Below are 24,733 nucleotides of genomic sequence, written 5' to 3'. Positions count from 1 at the left end.
CCAAGGGCACTGGATCCAACAACTTGATAGCTATAGATATGACTTACTTATAGAAATAATATACTTTATCATGCTGCGAGTATTGTCCAATACAACACCTTTCAGCTTCACCCTTAGGTGTTCTAACACCATTTAAGGAGAATGTGACAGCTATTTTTCCTTCCTACATTCAGTACTTTATATTGTCTGCTCATCATCTGTCATTGATTCTCACGTTTACACATTTTATCTAACCCATTTTGTGATTTCTCAGCTGCCAGTATTGATTCAATTTCTGCTTGTAGTTTGTATCATCTGCAAATCTGGTCAGTTTGAAATTAGTGCAAACTGGTTAGATTTGCAGATGATACAAACTATAAGATGAAATAAATTAGGAAGAGGAGTAATCACATTTCATCCTAGATTATCCAAATGTATGGTTTACTGGTTAAAACATTTGAGTAGGAAATATGTAGTGGTAGGTGTATGGAGAAGGAAGAAAAAGGTAACCCAAGTAATTATGTGGTGAGATGGTGGTGTAGTGGTGATTTCAGTGGACTAATAATCCATAGGCACAGGCTAATTCTCTAGGGACATGGGCTCAAACCCCACTATAGCAGCTGGTGGAATATAAATTCAGTTGATAAATCTGGAATATAAATTTCCTTCACCAATGGCCTTGGCTTACTTGTGACTTCCATGGGGTTGGCTCTTAACTGCCCTGTGAAGTAGCTTAGCAAGCTACTCAGTTCAAGGGCAATTCAGGATGGGCAATAAATACTGGCCTTGCTAGTAACACTCATATCTTATGAAAAAAATAAAGACTGGACAAGTTACTGTGAAGTCAGTTGCGGGCAAGCCCTTGGAATCCACAATTCAAGTATTTAGATGAGGCAAGGTGGAAGGAGGCTTAAGTGGAGCATAAACAATGACTAGAAATGGGCTGAATGCTGTGTGTCCTATGTAAAATGAACTATTACTGTGTAGTGTCAGTATTATTTTGTGGGGCAGTCTTAATCATTGCTTTTGAAGATCACGATGATTGTTTTAATATATAATGGATAATTTTGTATGCTTGGGAGGTGGTGGCTTAGTGGTATTATCACTGGACTAATATTCCAGAAACCCAGGGTAATGCTCTGGGGACCCAGGTTCAAATCCCACCACGGCAGATGGTGAGTGTAAGAGTGCCCAGGTCTTTGGTACTTGAAGGACGGCTGGAGCTCATGCACCCACTGTGGATCTGATGATGAGACTTGGAAATGTGGCACACATGCTGCAGTTGCAACAACAGGCGGCCGAAAATAGGGTAAAGTTGCGAGAGCCAGCCAATATACTAGAGCGAAGGATGGAGGACATCGTCTACGTTCTATCTGATGTTGTGGCTCCAACATGCAAGCGCCTCAAGGTCTGCATGGGAAGGGTGTCGACCCTGGTCCAGGCAGATTTGCGCTTGGACCTGCATTCCATCGCTATAGGCATTGGTGGGATCCATTAGTGGCTTGGCGAGAGGGGGGGGTGAGGCACCTTGACTGCCCTCCAGGTGCCCCTTCTCCACAGGGAGTCAGGCAGGGGCCCCTGGGTACTCACAGGGAGGAGGACCAGCAGCTGGATTCCCACGTGCCATCCATCTGGGTGACCCCAAGAAAGTTCAACCGATCCCAATCCCCTCTGCCTGTGACCCCATCACCTCCAGCTATACAGGCTAAGGAAGGTGCACCTGCCGCACAGCAGGACACTGAAAGCAGGCTGGGGCCCTCCAGCTCTCGAGCCTCTAGAGGACGCCTGCCAAATTCATCAAAGACAACAGGGCAGGCTGCCTCCACCTCTGCTGCAGATGTCGGGGATGTATTTAGATGTTGCGATAGGGTTAGAAAAGCTAAGAAGCTTTGAAATCACTTCTGAGTCACGGGTTTTCAATTACTGTTAATATAGTGTACCTTTGTAAATACATTAGCTGTTTATGAGAATGGAGTCTTCATTTGAAAGCGTTCTGCATGTTCATCCATGTGCCCTCTTATGGTCGCTTCCCTTTGTGCGCCTCGCATGTAATGTGTAGCTGACTCATGATAGTTACTGTACCTATGTGTTACGTCAGGGAGATGTGTCGAACTCTTTATTGAAGCACATTGCTTCTCAAAGGTGGCCACCATTGTATCAAGTTTTTTGACGCAGTGTCTGTGCTGTTGTGGTGACCATCACTTCCCAGAGCGCAGCGATGGAGGGTTCACCGCTGATCTTTCCAAAGAATGGGGCCTAGTGAATCATGAGGGTTGAATGTGCAAGGTTGAAAGCTGAAATTGTTCTCTATGTCACTGGTTGTAAAGACCTTTTAGTCCACTGGAATGGCACAAAGGGATGGAAGCAATGTGTCTGTGTCCTGTTGCCTGTACCTTAATCGTCCTGGAGTTGTGTGGCTATCAGGTGGCACGGGTTTAGGGGCATCTTCATGTGCAATCGGACACTCATCTCCCATTTTAGGTTCCTGTCCATAAGACCATAAAATGTAGGAGCAGAAGTAGGCCATTTGGCCCATTGAGTCTGCTCCGCCATTCAATGAGATCATGGCCAATCTGATAATCCTCAACTCCACTTTCCTGCCTTTTCCCCATAACCCTTGATTCCCTTACTGATTAAAAATCTGTCTATCTCAGTCTTGAATATACTTAACAGCCCAGCCTTCTGTGGTAAAGAATTCCAGATTCACTACCCTCTGAGAGAAGAAATTCCTCCTCATCTTTGTCTTAAATGGGCGACCCCTTACTCTGAGATTATGCCCTCTGATCCTAGACTCTCCCACATGGGGGAACTATCTCTCAGCATCTACCCTGTCAAACCCCTTAAGAATCTTATATGTTTCAATAAGGTCATCGCTCATTCTTCTAAACTCCAATGAGTACAGGCCCAACCTACTCCACCTCTCCTTATAAGAAAATCCCTCCATACCTGGGATCAACCTAGTGAACCTTCTCTGGACTGCCTCCAATGCCAGTATATCTTTCCTTAGATAAGGGGACCAAAACTGTTCAAAGTATTCTAGGTGTGGTATAACTAGTGCCTTGTATAGTTTTAGCAAGACTTCCCTATTTGTACACTCTATTCCCTTTGAAATAAAGGCCAACAGTCCATTTGCCTCCCCTATTACCTGCTGAACTTGTGTGCTAGCTTTTTGTGATTCATGCACGAGAACCCCCAAATCCCTCTGTGCTGCAGCTTTTTTCAGTCTTTCTCCATTTGAATAATATTCAGCTCCTTTATTCTTCAGCCAAAGTGCATAACCTCACATTTTCCCATATTATATTCCATCTGCCAAGCTTTTGTCCACTCACTTAACCTGTCTATATCCCTCTGTAGACTCCTTGTGTCATCCTCACCGCTTGCCTTCCCACTTATTTTTGTGCCATCTGTGAACTTGGCGATAATACATTCATTTCCCTCAACCAAGTCATTAATATATATTGTAAATAATTGTGGCCCCAGCACTGATCCCTGTGGCACTCCACTAGTTACAGGTTGTCATCTTGAAAATGCCCCCCTTATTCCAACTCTGTCTTTTATTAGTTAGCCGATCCTCTATCCATGCTGATATACTATCCCCAACACCATGAGCTCTTATCTTAGTAAGTAGCCTTACGTGCGGTACCTAATTGAACGCCTTTTGGAAACCCAGATATATTACATCTACTGGTTCCCCTTTATCTATCCTGCTTGTTACCTCCTCAAAGAATTCTAATAAATTTGTCAGGCATGATTTCCCCTCCATGAAGCCATGCTGACTCTGCTTGATTATATTATGCATTTCTAAATGCTCTGCTTTTACATCTTTTATAACAGACTCTAACATTTTCTCAATGATGGATGTTATACCCCATCTCTCATATTCTGGAAAGTAGTGGTTTTAATGAGCATTCATTACATGGTATGCATGCAAAAGGTGTTCCCGCCATGGATCATGGGAAACCTGACCTGCCATCATGCCGCTATGAAAGAGTTGAGGGGAAAATTTCAAACTGTTTTCCTGCCGGCGGGAATCCAATTTTTGGCATCTCTCCAAATTTTCTGGTCCCGCTGCAGAGAGGAAGGGAAAATTCCATGTGATCTAACTAGGCAAACTGCTTGTCTCTGTCTGAAAATTCAATAGAAACTGATTTCAAACAACATACCAAAAATGATATTTCTTCCCTCTCCCAATCTCCACTTTGTTAACTGGAATAATATAAAGTGTTTTGAACTGTTTTTTGAAGTAATACTATGTATTTGCTTGTGAAAGGAAGTCTGGACATTGGTACTTTTTTACAGAACTCCCTTCTGTGTGATGTCCAAAAAATTAATAAATGAGAAAAAAGGTTGATAACAATTGGTGAGAGAAGAATTTCAGGTTGTTGATGAACTGTTTTGGGTCTTTTCGTCAACATTAACTGGAAGAAGTTAATGGTTAGTGGTCAGTGTGCTGAGTGTTGATGCATATCCTGAAGGATCAGTAACTGTGACTGAATCTGTTCAGTAATGAAAATTTGATTACCAGGAAATATGATCAGTTTTCTTTACAATTTTAAATTATTGACATAGGCAGACATTGGATTAATTGAACAATCCCAAGATATATGCTTTTCAAATCAGCATTTGGTAGCTGAGGCTGGAGGCACTTGCACAGCTGTCCCGACACTGACTGTGTAAGTAGTTTGTTGAATTTTACTGTACAGTTTTAGGTCCCAAGGTTGCTTAGGCAACTTCCCTTCAGCTACTACAGCCTACAGTAAATACTGGAGTGTCAGGCATTGTGCACAAATACACAATTGTGCATTATTGTGCAAGCGGACTGCAACTACAGTAGTTGTGGGTTTTAGTTACAGGCTTAGCTATTAGTTATGTCATGTGAAGGCAACACCGCAAAGATCTTTGAAATGAAGCTATAAATCCTGGAAGACAGCTGCTCTTTTTGCACACACTTTTTTGTCCATGTCTCTCTGGCTCTCAATGTTACCGAACAGATTCATTATAATTTTAATATTTATAAATGCTTTCCTTTATTAATGCACAAAATTATAGAAGAAAATATAAATCAAGGAAAGTAATTATGAAGAACAATTGGACAATCCATACCACTCACCATCCTGACTTGGAAATATATCGCCAATCCTTCACTGTTGTTGGATCAAAATCCTGGAACTCCCTTCCTAACAGCACAGTGTACCTACACCACATGGACTGCAGCGGTCCAAGAAGGCAGCTCACCACCACCTTCTCAAGGGCAACTAGCGATGGGCAATAAATGCTGACTCAGCCAGCGAAGCCCACATCCCATGAATGAATTTTAAAAAAATTGGGTTGTAATTGTGACTGTGGATGAAAATAAAATGCGTGGGAAGATTAAAGAAAATGTAAGAACAGTGAAAATAAGACTAAAAAAGCAGGAAATTGTTGTAAGAAAAGAATTTAGAAGTTCTCCTTGTAAAACAGTGGATTTGGGTTATTTATGTGGGGTTTGTTCCCCCTAGCTGAGGGGTCAATTACCAGGGGGCATAGATTTAAGGTGATTGGTAGAAGGATTAGAGGGGACATGAGGAAAAACTTTTTCACCCAGAGGCTGGTGGGCGTCTGGAATTCACCACCTAGGTTGGTGGTTGAGGCTGAAACGCTCAATTCATTTAAAAGGTACCTGGATCTGCATCTGAAGTGCTGTAACCTGCAAGACTACAGACCAGGTGCTAGAAAATGGGGTTAAAATGAGCGACTAGTTTCTTTTTTTTTCTTTTTGGCTGGCAAAGACATGATGGGCTGAGTGGCCTCTTTCTGCACCATAACTTTTCTATGGTTCCTGAATGTCTTTGTTGGAGATGTGCAACTGTGTGTTAAATGGAAGTCTGCATCTATGTCCATATTTTATTTGTTTATTATCTGTGTTTGGTAAAAATACGTGGATGAAAATGTGAATGGGGACTAGAAGCAAAACATCGGGAATTGGGTTCCAGTGATTGCTTTTTGAGTTTTTCCACATTCTTGATGTACAAACTTGCCCCGTTCCACATTTCTCTTTTCCATTTTGTCCTATAAAACAATCCTACAACTTCCTTTATCTGGAAGTTTTCGTTTAGTCCAAGCTTATGGACTTTTCAGTGACCAATGCAAATAGCTGATTGGTTTTGACTGAGCCATCAAGGTCACCAATGTCACGAAGAACTGCTTAAAAGATCTGTATGCATCTCTTCCTTGCTCAAATATGTATTTAATGACATAATTTGCCCCAAATGTATGTTACATTGATGATTACTTTTGTAGATAGTCAGTTCATTTGTCCTACTGCTGATGGATATGTGCTGGAGAAAACAGACGTTTGTACACATCTGGTATAAACTAGTGCTTACATCAAGTGCTACCAGGTCAAGCATAGCTTGGTTAGATGCACCGTAAAGCTTTGTTATCTAAAAAAAATTCATAGATCCTATCTACCTATGATGGCATTTCTTAATATACAAGCAAGAAGTCGCAAGACTTATTTTTGAAAATGCTTTCTAGCTGAATTGTTTCTTAAAAATATTAATGCCGGTATTTTTAAATTGGCAACATTTTTTATGTCTATAAATATATTGAGCAGCTCTATTAATCACAGTCCAATGCCTATAATAAATATTACAGCATGGGTTGGCAGATATATAATTGTGAAATTAATGCCTGTTGTTTCTGCTCCTGCATGTTGTTGCCAGGACAATTTTGTTTGTACTCACATTGTCGTAATTATTTTTCCATAAGGGTTTGAAAGCATTTTGGAAGGGCTGTTTGGACCTAGACTTCTAAAAGATATCAGTCTATTTGAAGGTAAACCTTTTTAAATTATTTCTGATAACCTCACCCAATAGTAGCATATGAAAACCATAGTTTTATTTGAACAAATGCAGGAAATAGTGGAGAATATTTGTTTTGTTCCACGGGATTATGTTTTTGGAGGAGGGAGAGAGGAAAGCAATACTACCCATGCTGAAATTTTTAGGCTAATATTTGGGCACAGGATTTTTTTTATTCATTGATGGGATGTAAGGACTTCTGGCAAGGCCAACGTTTATTGTCCGCCCCTAATTACCCTTGTGAAGGCGGTAATGAGTCGCTACCTTGAATGTCTGCAGTCTGTGTTGTGTATGTACATCCACAGTGCTGTTAGGAAAGGAGTATACTTCTGTTATCTGCTATAATGGAAAGTGGTGGGTAATGAAAGCCCTCTAAATTTAGCTAAGTCTAGGCATGAAAACAAATGTAATACAAATAATTATAAATATTTTATTGATCAAGAAAAGGGTATGAAATACATGTAGGTGGACTATACAGTAAGGTTGTTCTTGCTAAAAGCCTTATTGGGTTGATGGAGAGATGTAGTGGAGGTTCTTCTGTAAATAATTTCACAAGCTGTCAAATTTGTGTTTTCTGTGTTGTAATAAAATTGTGCTTAAATTTTTGTTGACTTGTTCTGAGAATAGAAAGATTTTATTCATCTTAGACAGACTTGTTACTGATTATTTCTATCACTTCGATAAGAGAATTATATATGGTATTGAACAAGCAAGAAAAGTGTTAAATCTCAGCCTAAATTACTGAAGATGAAGACAACTGCAGATAATTTAGCTGACTAAACTCTGATTTTCTTTCAGCATACAGTATTGGGCTTCTCTGTTCTCTGTTTCTATTTGGGTTTGATGTTCTGGAGTGATGTGGAGCAAAGGGATCCCCATTGTCCTAGATGGATTGAGATCAGTTTTATTTTAGATTTTTTTAGGTTGTTTACTCATTTTAAAAATAAAAAGATCTGCCTATAAAGATTGAAGACACAGGTATCATGACACTGAAGGACCATACTGCAAAGGGATCCTTTTGTCCTGTATTATTACTGAACACATCTTTGTTGGATCAAATGGATTAAAATAGAGCACCAAGATAATGGCCTACAAAAGAGATATTTTAAAAATGCAGCAAAGCAAAGGTTGTCCTGTGATATTATACTTTCTGGATGATTGATTAATTCACATTTGGACTTAAAGTACTGCCTGTGCACTTCTAATTTGATTTTAACTCCTCTGTTGTCAGTAGAGTGTTATTAGCCAGTCCTTGCATTATCATATATCCTTAATAATTTTTATCAATTACGTCATTTTGATCAATTTTTAAAATTATTGATGCTAGAAATGGAAGAGAATCCATCCTGGTGACCAATGTCAGACTTGGCACTACCATACCAAGAGTAACATGGATAGGTGCAGGATAAAGTTCTATTTTATTCTACCCCAACAATATGGTTCAGCACAAATCCAGTGGAGTATCTCCTATTGCATACTGATATCGATTCTTTGATACTGTCAACTGATGCTGAATGAAGGACAGTTTTGTGGCGTGCCACACCTACACGGATCTAAATTGAGACTGTTCAGAATAATTTTAGATAAGACCCCTAAAGCCAGCTGATCAAGGGTTCTTTAATCTCCTTATGTTGGGCAGGATTTGACATCTTGTAAGTGAAGGTTTATTGTCTGACCCACTACACTGCCCAGTTCCTTCTGACTGACTTTTTGAACAATGAGTTTAGAAATAATATATTCAAGTTAATGAGCTTAATTCGACAAGTTAAGCTCAGCTTCTTGCACCCCTCTAGTCTGTGCACAGTGAAAACAGTTAACAATGAGGGGTCTCAGTGACTTTGATGTCCATTGTAAGGTTCATTCTGGACAGAATGTTATTGTGTGTTAGAGTACCAACATTCATACTTTAAGAATTGAAAGGATTTACATTTGATTTACTGTCCATTCTGGTAAGTATGTTATCTGGGCTGCATTGTTGCAGTACCATGCCTAATATTAATTTAACATGCCCTTGTGCTTTGGGAGATGGGGTAAAATTGCTGTAAGATTTACTGTTAGACTACTGAATGAAGAATTATTTTGACCTAGGGCTTGGAGCTGACTGTACCTCTGCCCTCTCAGCTGCAAGGGTGTTGGCATGGCAATACCTAACTGAGAAGCAAAGGAAGAAGGGAAGAATAAAGTGTTTTCATACCCTCAAAAAAAAAAGTTGTCAGTTTTTGTTTCTATTTTAAGCACTGTTCAGTTATGTATGGAGGTTTTATTTATAGCATTTGGAAGCTGACTTATTAGTTTTCCTCCCTTTGCACTGGGAGGGAGTAAATTTAGAAGTTTTGCCAAGTGTACCTCTGGTCGACTGAAATGTGGAATGATTTGTTATTGTATAGGATGCTATTTGGCAGATCATACATCCTCCCAAATGAAGAATGGGGGGAAAAAAAGACTAAAAACAGCACAAAGTCAATCTTGTGTTAGGCTAAAATTATTCTTGAATTCCACAGATTGTGAGCCTACAGGTGTTTCTGACTGGTCATTTGATGAAAACTGTCTCTTCTGTTGCTTGAGAAGAGAAAAAGTGAAGGTAAGAAGCAATTTGAAATATTTAATTTTAGCGACTGGTTGGTACACTTGGTTTAGTACAGAATGATGCTGCTTAGTTTATTAGGTTATGTAGTTTTATGCAGTTTTTTGTACTGATCATATATTTTTTGAGGGTATGTACTTCTTCCTTTACTCTCTGCCAGACCATGACCTATGTTGCTCTTGACCAGTTGTAACGAGGTGCATGAACATGGCCTAGGGCTTAAGTGCTGACTATCCATCTGACTTTTCCTTCTGCACTCTGCCCTTTCCCCTTCCCCCACCCCAAAACCTTAAAGGGAGACTGCAAGCAGGCATGTTGTAGGTTGGACCTTTGTACTATCAGTTCATTGCTGCTGATCATCATTGCAGTTGAATGGAAAGAATTAGATCTTAACCTAGCTGAAGGTTGGAGAAGAACCTGAAAGAAGAATCTAACATTTCATTCAAAGCACACCCAAATTTTATAGAGAAATTTGATAATTACACTTTCCACTTCAGACCTGGGCTTGTGATTTGCCTCTATTCATCTGTGAGAGCTGATGGGAATGCAGCCTCAGAGCTTTGGTGAGGTCAGAAGAGATCATCTGCACTCCTTTTGAGGGCTGAACAAACCAGTTCTGCGACGGTAAAGTCTGTCATAAATGCTACACATGAAATTGTCCCTTGCCGATAGTGCAGGATGATTGCTGCTGATGCCTTGTTTGCGGGGCTTTCTGCTTTCGAGCTTCAGGGTGGTGAATTTCTCCCCACAGCTGGTGTCGTTATTTGCATCGATCATTAGCTAGAGTTTCCCACTTCTCGTGGTTAAAGTTGAGGACTTTCATGTCTTTTTTGAAAGCATCCTTGAATTGGAGCTTTTGGCACCCTGCTGGTCTCTTGACATGGGCTACCTGCCTGTATAGCATACCCTTGGGGATGTGGCCATCTTCCATCCTGTTCACATGCCCAAGCCAATGTGGCCATGGTAATACAAAAATCTACAAAATTATTGTTTTCCATCACAGGGACAGGATATTCACAATTGACCAGTATTGTTAAGGGGACAATTTGTTTTTGTTTACCTTCTTCTTGGTACCATCCTGGTATAAAGCTGACTTCTTCCAAATGGTATTTGATGCGAAGATCAGAAACATCAACATCAGTTTTCAATAAGATAACTTCTAGGTCTGCCTCTACTTATGGTAAACCTGCAGTTGTTGATGAATTAATTTATGCATTTGTTTGAGATTATTACCAACAATATATTTAAATTAATATATATGTAATAACGTGAACAAAATATTTTCTGATTTAGGTGGAAATCATAACCTACATTTCAATGCCTTTGCATATTTGTGCTTTCTTATTTCCAAATTCTTTCATCCATTAAATGTCACAGAGAGAATCTTTTACTTGATCATCCTGCACAGGATAGCTTTCGCTCTCCTTCAGATTTTGTTAGTTACAATAAGAAAATAGGAACAAAACAAGTTGAGAAAAAAGGCTTCAGTGAACATTTGTATCCTTAGTTTTTCCTGCTATGCTAAAGCTTAAATATACAGACATACTACATGTTTCAATTCTGTATCACATCTTTGTGAAGTTGTAGTAATTGAGTGACTTTTTTACATTGGTCTTTAACTTCTTTGGCAGCCTCCTGTCTCATGAGATGATTGCATCTTGGTGGTCAACTCTGTGTTAAGCATCTCCTGGTGTGTCTCAGGAGTCCCACTTTGCATTTGCTCCTGCCGCATTTGCTGCAGATGAAGAAAGTGGGGTGAAAAGGTGCTGGCCTCTGTTTTCTCTGGTCTCTCTTGACCAGCTGAGCTTTTCTGTTTCTTTTCTCTTTTAATGCTTGTCCAGACATCCTCCAGAGGTCACGGCAATCGGGGTCTGTCTCCCAGTTATCTGTGTCAATGTCTGCCATCTTCATCTCTTACCTCTGTTACAAGGACACTTGTGAGTATAACCCAGTGGCTAGTTCACTGTATACAGCCATCATCAATATGATGAATGCAGTTGAGCTAGCACAGACATCATTGGCATAGTAATGGGTGAATGCTGATGGAATTATAACGCACCAGGACCTCTGAGTTGGTGATCTTGCCCTGCCAAGAGATGCTGAGAATAATCTGAGATAGCGAAGGTGGAAACTGTTCGGCCTTTTCTTGGTCAGGTTACTGTTGTTCCAGGTTCTTTTTCTCAGCTTGGACGTAAACAACTGCAGCTTTTGCAATGCGTTTGTTGATTTCAGCATCAAGTGACAGATTGCTGGTGATTGCAGAACCTAAACATGTGAAGCCATCAGCAACGTCCAATGTCACATTGACAGTGCTGATTGATGCAACATCCTGAACCATGATATTTGTCTTCCTGATGCTGATGGTCAAACCAAACTCTTTACAGGCATGAGAGAGCCTGTTCATTTGCAGCTGAAGGAGTTCCTCTATATGAATGCTCCTGCGACATTATCGGTGTAAAGCAACTCTCTGATGAGGACTTGGTGTACTTTGGTCTTGGATCTCAGACAGGCAATGTTAAGCAGCTTTCCGTCCATTCTGGTATGAGTGGATACCCTCTGTAGATGAAATAAAGGTACATGAGAGCAGCAAAGAGAAGAATATGCCAAAGAGTGTTGGTACCAGAACGCAACCCTATTTGACCTCATTACGGATCTTGGAGTTCTGATGTTGCACTGTCATAACTGACCTTACCCATGTTCTCATGGAATGAGGTCATACTGATCAGCTTCGCAGGCAGCCAATTTTCTTCAGCAGATATTGATGAAAGCAATATATTGTGGTCTCCTTTCTTCATTGGATTTCTCTTGCAGCTGACGGACTGAGAAGATCATGTCAATTATGAATTTTCTAGTCTGAAACCACACTGGGATTCAGGATAGATTCATTCAGCAAAAATCTGCAGTCTGATGAGGGCAACATAGGCAAATACTTTTCCCACGATAACAAAAGCAAAATACTGCAAATGCTAGAAATCTGAAATAAAACGAAGTACTGGAAATACTCAACATGTCCTGGCAGCAGCTGTGGAGAGAGAAACAGAACTAATGTTTTAAGTTGAATATGACTCTTCTTCACAATTCCAAAGAGGAGTCATATTCGACTCAACGTTGCTGTTGCCCTTGTTCTTGTACAGGGCCACAATATTTGCAACAGGCATATTGTGAGGCACTGCCCCATCCAGCAGAGACAGTGGAGTTTGTGCCGATGTTGCAGGAGTGCTGATTTCCCATGCTTGATTAGTTCAGGTTAACTTAAGCTTAAATAAAAACAGAAAATGCAGAAAATACTCAGCACGTCATGAGCATCTGTGGAGAACCGTACTGATGAAGGGTCATTGACTTGAAACGTTAACTCTGTTTCTCTCTGTAACTCTGTTTCTCTCTTCACAGATGCTGCCAGACCTATTGAGTATTTCCAGCATTTTAGTTTCTATTTCAGATTTCCAGTATCTGCAATATTTTGCTTTTGTGTTAACTTAATAGTCTCTTCTTACTCTTTGATAGTACCCTGCTTCCTTCAGTTAATTAATACTTATAACTACAATATTTTGAAAAGTTTATAAGATAAAATACAGAAACCAAAAGTGCTGCCACTTTAAAATGCTTAAAATTTAATAACAGAAGACTGATCTGAATTTGGATTAAAACTTCAATAAAGACTGATTAAGGTTAGACTAAATTTGAAATGAAGCAGGGCTGAGACTGAAAAAAGTTCTAGAAGTAAAATACATGCGGATGTTATCTGAGGATTGGTTTGACTCAGCTGTGAGGCACTATACCCAAATTGGAGTATCTGTTCACACCATAGTATCGGCCAGTTAGTTGGGAGGTGAGTTGAGGCGTGGTGAGACATATGGGCTGGATTTGCAACACTTGGTGCATTTGCAGCAAAGCAAACAATCTGTTTACAGTAATGCTAAGAATTGCAGCAAACAGAATTAGTGACCAAAACAGCAGCAACTCCACATAAAAGCTTGTTAATTTTTCCAACAAAATGTAGTGAGTGAAGAGATAGTTACATACTACAAATTACGTAGGTAAAATTGATCCCATTTACTTACGGCAGTGGAGACTTCAGGCATGATTTGACAGGGGAATGGCCCCATCATCTCCATTTTGATCAGACTTCATGATGCCACAACATGCAGCCTGATTTTTTTTCTTTGGAAAAATACACTTTATTCATAAAATATCTGAAAGAACATAACAAAACATTTCAAAATGGTTATTACAAAAAGTGTAATCATATTCAAGTTTTCCACATAGATCATGAGATGCTTCAATACAATCAATGAACATTACACACATTTCAACCTGGTCATTACAGATAGTCAGACAGTGCAATGGTACTTAAGTTATCTACATAGACCATGTTGCACTCTGAGGTGCTTCAATACAACTATGATATATGTAGTTTTCACTGCATACATTCAATGTAGCCATCAGGATGAGGGCGATGTTGGGCATGTATTTACCCCTTTATCTAGAGGTTTGCACATCGTGTCCCTGTGAGCACGATCCATTTTCGACCTCCAGATAAAGCGAAAGATGGCTCGGGTGATCGCCACAGCGCAGGAGTGAGAAATGGGCCAGACCCGCGCCATGCACCGAGAGTGCTTGACACCTGATGACAAGGTTCTTACCCGCAGTGGGGAGGGAACATCACTCCCACATGCCCAGTTTTCTTTTCACCATTGCCACTCGCTCCTTCCAGTTTCTAACGCATGCCCTGGTCCCTCTGAACCATATCCCCAGCACCTTCAGGCAATCTGACCTGACAGTGAAGGGGATAAAGGATCGGTCAGCCCAGTTTCCAAAGAACATGGCCTCACTCTTGCTGTAATTTACCTTGGCTCCTAAGGCCAGTTCGAACTGGTTGCAGATATTGATCAGCCTGCACACCGATAGGGGATCCAAGCAGAAGATGGTGACCTCATCCATGTACAGGGAGGCTTTGACCTGAGGTCCTCCACTGCCTGGGATTGACACTCCTCTTACACTCGGATCCTTCATGATGGACTTAGCAAAGGTTTATATGCAACTCACCGACAGGACAGGGGAGAGAGGGCAGCCCTGCCTGACTCCAGATTTAATTGGAAAGCTTTCTGATTTCCACCCATTGATTGAAACTGCGCTATGGATGTTTGTGTAGAGCAGTTAGGTCCAGTTGTGGATTCCCTCCCCAAACCCCATTTTTGAGAGCACATCCACCATGTAGGTGTGCGATATTCTGTTAAAGGCCTTCTCCTGGTCCAGGCTGATAAGGCAGGTGTCCACCCCTTGTCCTGTACATAGGCAATTGAATCCCTGAGGAGCGTGAGGCTGTCAGAGATCTTCCTGCCAGGTACAGCACAGGTCTGGTCAGGGTGGATCACCAACTCTGGAGCAGACTTGACCTGACTGGTGATGACCTTGGACAGAATCTTATAGTCCACCTTCAACAGTGAGATGTTTGCCGATTTCTAATGTCCTCTTTTTCCCCCTTCCGCTTGTAGATGAGAGTGATGATGCCTTTCCTCATTGATTCTGACATGCTGCTAGCTAGAAGCATACTGTCGTACACTTCTAGCAGGTCTGGGCCAGTGCAGTCCCACAGATCCAAATACAACTCAGCAGGTAAACTGTCGCATCTGGGAGTTTTACTGTTCTCGAAGGGCTCGAGGGTCTTAGTCAGTTCATCAGGAGTTAGCGGTTTGTCCAGACTCTCCTGTGTATTGTCATCTAAGATCTCCGTGAAAGGCCATGCTGTCTGTGGGCTTCACGTCATACAATCCGGCATAAAAGGATTTACCAATCCTCAAAATGTTGGACTGTGATGACTTTACTGAGTGGTCATCTTCCTTCAGACTCCTGATCACAGAGCTGTCTCTTTTGGAAGAAGAAACGTGAACACCTCTCATTCTGCTTCACGGAGTGGACTCTGGATTGGAAAATGATCTTGGAGGTCTCCGAGGCTAAGAGTGAGGCTTGCTGGCTCTTCACCTCTTGGAGTTCCTCCTTGACATCGACCCCCATCGACTGTAGCTGGAGAAGATTCTGCATATTTTTCTGGAGTTGAGACATTTCCCTCTGTCCCTTTCCAGCCTTCTGGACAGCTTTGAGGATGAAAAATGTCTTGATGTTCTTCATGATTGTTTCCTGCTGGTGCGTCAGGGACACAAAGAGGAGTCTAATGGTTCTTCAACTTTTGTAATCTCTCTTGAGTTCCTCAATGTTCTCTGGGGTCAGCAGTTGCACGTTCAGCTTCCACATCCCCCTGCCAACCCTCTATTCTTCCTGTAAGTGACAGTCAGCCAGTAGGACGCAGTGGTCAGAGAAGAACGCCGGCTTGACGTCGGTGAATCTGACTGTGAACTTTTGAGACACAAACAGGAAGTTTATCCTGGAACAGATGGATCAGTCAGGCCGCGACCAGGTGTATCTACGCTGCGCTCCATCTGCAGGCTTGCTGAAGACGTCGTGCAGCTTGGCATCCCTTACTGTTTCCATCAGGAGTCTGGACTCTCGGCAGGAGTCTGGACGTCTAATCTGCTATCGGCCCTGCCGGATCATCCAGCAGCATTGATGATGCAGTTGAAGTCACTGCCTACAATATGCTTTTTTTTTTGCAAAAATATACTTTATTCATAAAATATCTTCAACCACATTCCAAACCATTTCAAAATCACCATCACAAAGGTACAATCAGGTTCAACTTTTACAACATGTATCACAAGGTGCATCAGTACAAACAATGAATATTACAATCATTTTCAGACATTCATTTTGAGCTGTACAGCCCGAGGGGCTCTTCACAGTTCCCAGCCCCTCGGTGCACTGTGGCAGAAAGGTCTTAGGCAGCGACCCTTCCCCATTGCGCCTCTGCGACAGCTGCCCCAAGCTTTAGTGCATCCCTCAGCACGTAGTCCTGGACTTTGGAATGTGCCTGTCTGCAACACTCGGTCGGGGACAACTCTTTGCGCTGGAAGACCAACAAGTTTCGGGCAGACCAAAGAGCGTCTTTCACCGAGTTGATGACCCTCCAGCTGCAGTTGATGTTTGTCTCCGTGTGTGTCCCTGGGAACAGCCCGTAGAGCACAGAGTCCTGTGTCACAGAATTGCTCGGTATGAACCTCGACAGAAACCACTGCAAAGGCACAATCTACAAGGAGGTGAACAACGGTCTCTTCCCCACCACAGCCACCTTGAGGGCAACGTGCCGAGGGGGTGAGACTCCTGGTGTGTTGGAAGAATCTGACGGGGAGGGCCTTTCTCACCACCAGCCAAGCTACGTCATGGTGCTTGTTGGAAAGTTCTGGCGATGAGGCATTCTGCCAAATGACTTTGACAGTCTGCTCGGGGAACCATCCCACAGGATCCACCCTCTCCTTTTCCCTCAGGGCCTCTAAGACATTACATGCCGACACTGTCCACAACATGCTTTTTTTTTTGTAAAAATATACTTTATTCATAAAATATCTTCAATCACATTCCAAACCATTTCAAAAACAACATTACAAGGGTACAATCCAGGTTAAACTTCTACAAAATGTATCACCTGGTGCATCAGTACAAACAGTATTACAATCATTTACAGCCTTTCATTTTGATCTGTACAGCCCGAGGGGCTCTAAACAGTTCCCAGTCTCTCGGTGCGCTGTGGTAGAAAGGTCTTAGACAGCGACCCTTCCCCATTGCGCCTTTGCGGCAGCTGCCCCAAGCTTTAGTGCGTCCCTCAGCACGTAGTCCTGGACTTTGGATTGTGCCAGTCCGCAACAATCGGTCGGGGACAACTCTTTGTGCTGGAAGACCAACAAGTTTCGGGCAGACCAAAGCGCGTCTTTCACCGAGTTGATGATCCTCCAGCTGCAGTTGATGTTTGTCTCGGTGTGTGTCCCTGGGAACAGCCCGTAGAGCACAGAGTCCTGTGTCACAGAACTGCTCGGGATGAACCTCGACAGCAACCACTGCATCTCTCTCCAGACTTTCTTTGCAAAGGCACAATCCACAAGGAGGTGAACAACGGTCTCTTCCCCACCACAGCCACCTCGAGGGCAACGTGCAGAGGGGGTGAGCCTCCTGGCGTGTAGGAAGGATCTGACGGGGAGGGCCTTTCTCACCACCAGCCAAGCTACGTCTTGGTGCTTGTTGGAAAGTTCTGGCGATGAGGCATTCTGCCAAATGACTTTGACAGTCTGCTCGGGGAACCATCCCACAGTGTCCACCCTCTCCTTTTCCCTCAGGGCCTCTAGGACGTTACGTGCTGACCACTGCCTGATGGACTTGTGGTCAAAGGTGTTTTTCTGCATAAATTTTTCCACCAGGGACAGGTGGTACGGCACGGTCCAACTACTTGGAGCGTTCCGTGGCAGCGTGGCCAGACCCATCCTTCGCAACACCGGGGACAGGTAGAACCTCAGCACGTAGTGACACTTGGTGTTTGCGTACTGAGGGTCTACGCACCGCTTGATGCGGCCACACACAAAGGTGGCCATCAGTATGAGGGTGATGTTGGGCACGTTTTTTCCCCCTTTATCTAGAGGCTTGTACATCGCGTCCCTGCGGACACGATCCATTTTCGACCTCCAGATAAAGCGGAAGATGGCTCGAGTGATCGCCATCGCGCAGGAGTCTGGAATGGGCCAGACCTGCGCCACGTACAGCAACAGCGAGAGTACCTCACACCTGATGACCAGGTTCTTTCCCGCAATGGAGAGGGAGCGTCGCTCCCACATGCCCAGTTTCCTTTTCACCATAGCCACTCGCTCCTTCCAGTTTCTAACGCATGCCCCGGTCCCTCCGAACCATATCCCCAGCACCTTCAGGCCGTCAGCCCTGACAGTGAAGGGGACAAAGGATCGGTCAGCCCAGTTCCCAAAGAACATGGCCTCGCTCTTCCCACGATTTACCTTGGCTCCCGAGGCCAGTTCGAACTGGTCACAGATGTGCATCAGTCTGCGCACCGACAGCGGATCCGAGCAGAAGACGGCGACGTCGTCCATGTACAGGGAGGCTTTTACCTGAGTGCCTCCACTGCCTGGGATCGTCACTCCTCTTATGCCCGGATCCTTCCTGATGGACTCGGCAAAGGGTTCTATGCAACACACGAAAAGGACAGGCGAGAGAGGACAGCCCTGCCTGACTCCAGATTTGATCGGATTTGTCCACAACATGCAGCCTGATGGAATAGCCACCTGAAACTCTTTTCAGGCTTGGATATAGAAAAGGGCTAAATAGATGAGGTGAATGCAGCAGCTCCTTTTTGTGCATGTTGCAAATTAGGGTTTTGTATAGGATAGTGTTTTTTCTTTCTTTGTTTTCCAAACAGTTTTCATAAGCTAATCTTGTACCTTACAATTCAAAAGCTGTATTTTTTGAATGACCAATCTTCATAGGGCTGTTTGATTTCAAGGATGAATAATTATCCCAATTGCAGTCAGACACTGGATTAATTGTAGCCTTGTGCTATGCTGCATACTTTCTTTGAATAGGCAAACATTACACATGAACCGGAGGGAGTTTTCTCAGCCTAAAATAACTAATATGTTTACAATTAAATGCTAATATGCAATACAAGAAAATTCTTCATGAAGTTAAAATAGCAAAGTCAGTAATGGGCTAGTTGCCTTATTGAATAACTTTTTGATGAAAAAATGAAATAGACTACTGTTCTGAAACAATATCCTGCTTAAGTAAATTCAGTATGATTTCTCTTGCATCTGCCTTTCGGTATCTGTTAATTACAATTACAACATTATTTATGCAGCATTAGCAGCAGTGGTAGGAAATCCTCAATCTCAGGACACAATGAACTGAAAAATCTTCTAGTTTTTAATCTCATTTCTTTCAAAGTCAAGATTTTAAGATTCACTCTTTGACTAGAAGAAAATTGCTTTTCGATACTTCTAGATAATTTCCTGAATGCAATAATATTATTGTAGATAATTTCATGACTACACAGGTATTATAGTCCATAATTTAAAAATGTTTTTAATGGTTTTACTAAGAACAATGAGTCAGCTAAAATAATTTCGCATGATTGTTTCACATTTCCAGGCTATTTGCTTCAAAAAAAAGAGTTCAGTAGTTAATTACACTATGAAAGACTCTATTTGGGCTTTTGCAATTACACACTTTTCATTATCTTTAAATACTGAGCATGAACCACAACATTTGTGGTTACACCATGCATGCTGCCAATATCCTGTTTGGATTGTAGCAATTGCACCTCTACCTTTCACACTTGCAGCTCTTAAAACACTAACTCCCTGGTGATTTTGGATCTATAGAGCTCGCCTGCTTTATATTATCAGTTACCAGCTACAGGAGTACTGTAGACTTGCTGTCAATATCGAAGTACCCAGTGATGCGAATATAAAAACACTGCAATTGCTGGAAATCTGAAAAATGAACCAAAAATGACCCTGCTTTCCTGCTGCGCATTTCCAGCATTTTCTGTTTTATGCCCAGAGATGCTAATGGTTTTTGTGAGTCACTCTAGCTTGCTGTGAACACTTCCTCTCTGTGCCACCATGACAACAGGGTAACTGCAAGAATGGGGCCATCAATGGGCAGTGTTATCACTGCAGCATTGCAGATGTTACTGTATTATCTCTATTCCATTCTCATAGCATGAGCCCAATCTTAAGTTTAATAGAATTTTAAAAATCTTATGGATTGGGGAATTAACAGAGACCATGAGGATCTTTGACTGTATAATACACTAACAACTTAAAATCAGATTTTCTGAGTGAGATAAACATATGTGATCTCCGATGCGTATTTCATCACTTGTTAATATTAATGCACTGAAATACTTCATATTAGTATCAATTGCTGTGGACAACTCGTATTCCTATTTAAAATATTTAAAGTAGAATCTGGTTCACCCTTTGATTTTACTGTTTTTCCTGAAATGGTAACTGTAAGCTTTTTTGGTACATAAGTTCTTTCCTCTCTTTGTATGATGAACTAAAAGCCATGGGCTAAATTATAAGTTGTGCTGGGAATGGGGGCTCTGGTAAGGGCTGGAAAGAAAGTTGGAAGCAAGTGCAGCCCGTCGGTCAGTGGCTTTTCAGTCCTAAAACTACATTAGTATTATCATTTCTGGGTTTCCCGACCAACTAACTTGAGTGCGAATGATGATGACTCCATGAATCTCTTTCAATTCCAGTATTTAAAGCGACATTCCAAAGATGCAATTTGATGGATTTTGGAATCGGGAGCACAACAAAAGGAATTAGCAGAGTGGAGTCCAGACATTTTAAAACTGTGCCTTATTTTACTGATACCGCCCTGGATATGATGCTGGGGCTTGTAAGACCCTGCAGGGAGATGCTCTTCCCTACTGATGGGAGGAAAAGGCAGAAGGCTGGCGGTTGCCCATGAAGTCACCAAGCTCATGGATTCAATGTCCAAAGCTGTTTAATGACCTAAGCAGGACAGAAAAGCACAGTGGTTGATTCACCTATATCCTCATGTGCATATCACCCCAAACCTCTGAATCTGCCTTCTCAAACTATACTCACAAAAGCTCACCACTGACACTGTCCCTCCTCCTTACTCAATGCCATGCTTCTCCCTCATAGTCATCCTCAACAAATGCTCTCCCTGTATTCATCCATCCAACACATGCCATTACTCTCACTCAAAGATCTGTTCTTTCCTTCCTTGCAGGGGAAGAGAGCACAGAACATGAGGGACAGACAGAGAATCGGAGATGGTTCTCCAACCACCCCTCAACTAACACCTCCTCTGCAGCTGTTCTTGGCTGTCAGATGGGGATAACACAGCTACCTGGTGACAGGATTAAATATCAGACAACCATACGGTACAGAACACTCACTCATATTGACTTGAATTGGAAATGAAATCTCATGTGGACACTGATCATTTAAAGCATTCTTACCTTGACAATTTATGTCATTTAATCTCATACAGGGCTTTCAAGCACCCAGCAGGAGGAGGATGATGACTCCTCAGAAGAGATGACTGCTACTGAGGATATGCCACTGCAGAATTTGAGCAGACAATGCACCTGCTCAGATACTTGCACTTCAGTGGGACCGGGAAGACAGATAGTTGGGTTTTCACCTTGTGACTTCCACGTCACAAGTGAGCAAACCAGATGGTGGAGAGCCCACATTGGAGGCCGCAGGATGCTTCAAGCTCTGCTCAGCTGGATGTGGATGCTGTGCCTTGGGGCTGAAGACAAGCAGGATACTTCTGAAGCAGCATCAGAGAATATACAATGTACTGGCAGGTGATCCAGTTTTTGAGATGGTATCTTTGTCCATGGAAAAAGTGGCCATCTGCATGGAGAATCAAATGGGTGTATACAAGCCTTCACCAGTGACTTTCTCGCTATGCCACCTTGAATAAGATGTATGATAACAGCCAAGGCTACGGTAACCTGCTAGTCTGGAACAAAATGTTCTGTAGCTCATTGCTAGCAGGAAAGTGTGATTGATGCGTGAGAGGGATGATTGTGAAAGGGGACGTGGAAGTAGGGACTTGGTGTAAAGTGCTTCTTAGTCTTATCCACACAACCCCCAGTCAGTATCCCACATGCTGTCTCCTGTCCTGATGACCAAGTCTGCTCTTGCACAGGTGCAGGTGGGGTGGATAATCTTTGCTGGGTCCCTCATGAGTCCCAAATCAAAGAGGACATAAGCCAGGAGTATCTCAGGAGTTAGAGCAGGGATCTGAGCAACCTGCCTCTATCTTCCCTGAAGTCACACTGCTTGTCCAATGTAGAAGTGCTAAGAAAAGGAAGAGTGAGGATATGTAGGCGCACAAGGGTATGCACTTGGGTGTATTACACAATGCTAGATTGGTAAGTTTCTGTTCTATTTTTGAGCAAAATATATGGCTGTTTTTGCTCCTGTTGATGTTGGTCATCTTGGTTCTTGTCTAAGGCCCAAAGTAACACAGCATAAGCAGCACCCCTTTCCTGTCTTGTCTTGCCCATTTTTTGTTGCTGGTTGGAAAGCGTCCTTTTCACTTGTGATGAATGGTAAGACATGAATTGATACCAAGCAATTGGGAGCTGTGGAACAGATGTTTGATTGTTTGCAGGACTGTTTGGTGTTATGGGAATGGTGGGGGAAATGGCTTTTTGGTGTAGGTGTCATATGGGTGGAACCTGAGTGACCCTTGCAATAACAAAAGCATCTTGGACTGCAATGTATGCTACTGCTGTTGCATTAACCATATCACATTCTGCGGCAACCTCCTCGTCCTTCTTGGAATTATCTTAGGAGGCTCAATGCTCTGCAGTTTGTTTCTCTTGTAGGCCCAGATTTCACTGCTGTGCAATGTTGTGCAGAGTGCCCACAACCACAACTGTTCTGGAGAATGTGGCTGAAGGGACATATTGAAGGGATTCTCCAGATCTGCCCAGTGACATGAAACACATTTTCAGCATGCCAGTGGCTTGCTCAATGACACACCTGGTTGTCATATGGCTTTTGTGGTATTACTCCTGAGCCTCATTGATTCAGTTTCTCACCGATGCCTTCAGCCAACACTTTAAGTGGTTAATCCTTGTCTCTGAGCAACAAACCAATCAATGTGCCTTGAGGTATAATGAGATTAGGGAAAGTGGACAGCTGCAGAGTGACAGCATCACAGCAACTGCATGGGAATCTTGGGAACATCTGCAGAAGATCTTTTTGTGGTTGCACACCAGGACATCGAGGATGTGGAAGCCTTTGTGGTTGATGAAGACTCCTGATTGATCTGGCAGTGCCTTAATTGCCACATTTGTGCAGATAATGATGCCCTGCAGCTGTCCATACTCAGCCAGAGCCGCAAATCCAAGTGCCTGCTCATTCTGACTGGCATCATCAGTGCCAAAGTTGACGTAATTACCTAATCTGACAAACAAACCATCAGTTACCTGTCATATATGTTTGTGGGCTACCAATTGTGAAACCCTGCAAATGTCTCCAACGGAGACCTGGAAGGATCTAAAGGCATTGACAATGTGGATAAAAACAAAAAACTAAAAGCTACTGCGGATGCTGGAAATCCAAAACAAAAACAGAATTACCTGGAAAAACTCAGCAGGTCTGGCAGCATCGGTGGAGAAGAAATCAGTTAACGTTTCGAGTCTTCATGCCTGTTCTGCCGAAGGGTCATGAAGACTTGAAACGTTAACTGATTTCTTCTCCACCGATGCTGCCAGACCTGCTGAGTTTTTCCATTGACAATGTGGATGTTGGTAACTTTGACAGCCACTGGTAAGATATGGCCATCAGGTATTGCTTCAAATGCTGCAAATGTTTGTCATTACCTGGTGCAAGACCCTGAGCCTTCTGAGACTGGTGTTGGAACAAGTTGAGCAACCTTATCCTCTGCCTGTAGATCCTGTATGTCAGGTATGACCTCCTGCGAGCTGCACTTGTCTGCTAATCCTCTGGAGTTTCAGGTCTATGAGTAGGCTGTTTCTGCTCCTGCTGATGCTGATCATCTTGGTTCTTGCCTAAGGCCAAAAGTATCACAGTATAAGCAGCACGCATGCTGATCTGATAGATCAGTGCCCCAAAGTGCTGGTCTGATGTACAAACCTCCAAAATTGTAGAAGTAACCTTGCAGCACCATTACTGTGAACAAAGTATTTCACACAAGAAGGAAAATAAGTACCTGTGAAATTTCAGTACTTATTGGCATTTTTCCTTATCATGTCTTCAGCCCGCTCAGTTGCTGCTGTGTTCTCACCTGGTTTTACTGCAAGTTCCAGGAAGCCTGGGAAACCTGTGGACCCACAGTTAAGATGTTAACATTGCTGCAGTTAATTAATTAACATATTTAAATTGACTGCATGCATCTCCTGATAAGATTGCTTGCACGCAGATTAATGTACTCGAGTTAAATGCGGAAGTCAGTGGTTTGGTACAGGCTTCCCAACATGCTTTCCAACATGCTTTCCTGGTTTTAATCCCCGCCTGTCTCAAACCAGTGAGCATCATGTATGAAGGTGCTGTTTATACATCAGGTTATATGTAGGATTTGTATTTAGTAAATTTAATAGAACTCCACCCTTTACAAGTTTGGTTCTAATTGCATGCTTGCTTCTCTACAGGAACATTTAGTCTCTCTTGATCAACCAAAATTAAAAGTTGTAGAAAAGGCATTCTCAAGACAGGAACAGGCCAAAATTAACCGTTTAGAAAAACAAGCAGAGGAATTTCTCAATGCTGTCTTTCAGAGAAAAGGTAAGTCATTAGAGAAGCTGCTTCTTGTGAATTGCTGGCCTTTGAAATTACATTCCATGTTGTTTGGTTTCTATACTTTGCAAGTACTTCACTAAATAGTTGGATTTGCCAGACTTTAAAGCTTGCCTTTT

The 24,733-nt window shown here is 42.4% G+C and overlaps 1 protein-coding gene across 8 annotated transcripts in view; it reads left to right on the top strand.

The window, feature by feature from the left end:
- Window positions 1–24,733, top strand: part of LOC144694529 (ligand-dependent corepressor-like) — a 120,550-nt gene that overhangs the window by 12,086 nt on the left and 83,731 nt on the right. For 4 of the 8 annotated variants that reach the window (XM_078565067.1, XM_078565068.1, XM_078565080.1 and 1 more), the window contains exons 2-3: window positions 6,730–6,795; window positions 24,470–24,602. Coding sequence is in view for 3 of the 8 variants with exons in the window: in XM_078565065.1 (XP_078421191.1) it covers window positions 6,730–6,795; window positions 9,323–9,402; window positions 24,470–24,602 (279 nt within the window). In the remaining 5 variants the exon portion in view is untranslated. Of the gene's footprint in view, window positions 1–6,729; window positions 6,796–9,322; window positions 9,403–24,469; window positions 24,603–24,733 lie in introns of all 8 variants that reach the window. The other 4 variants (XM_078565065.1, XM_078565079.1, XM_078565069.1 and 1 more) reach the window with 2 other exon arrangements.

Source organism: Cetorhinus maximus, chromosome 20 (assembly GCF_964194155.1).
Source record: "Cetorhinus maximus chromosome 20, sCetMax3.hap1.1, whole genome shotgun sequence".
NCBI classification, from domain to species: domain Eukaryota; kingdom Metazoa; phylum Chordata; class Chondrichthyes; order Lamniformes; family Cetorhinidae; genus Cetorhinus; species Cetorhinus maximus.
Note: the sequence above shows the minus strand (reverse complement) of the source record. Positions and strands in the feature narration are given on the sequence as shown.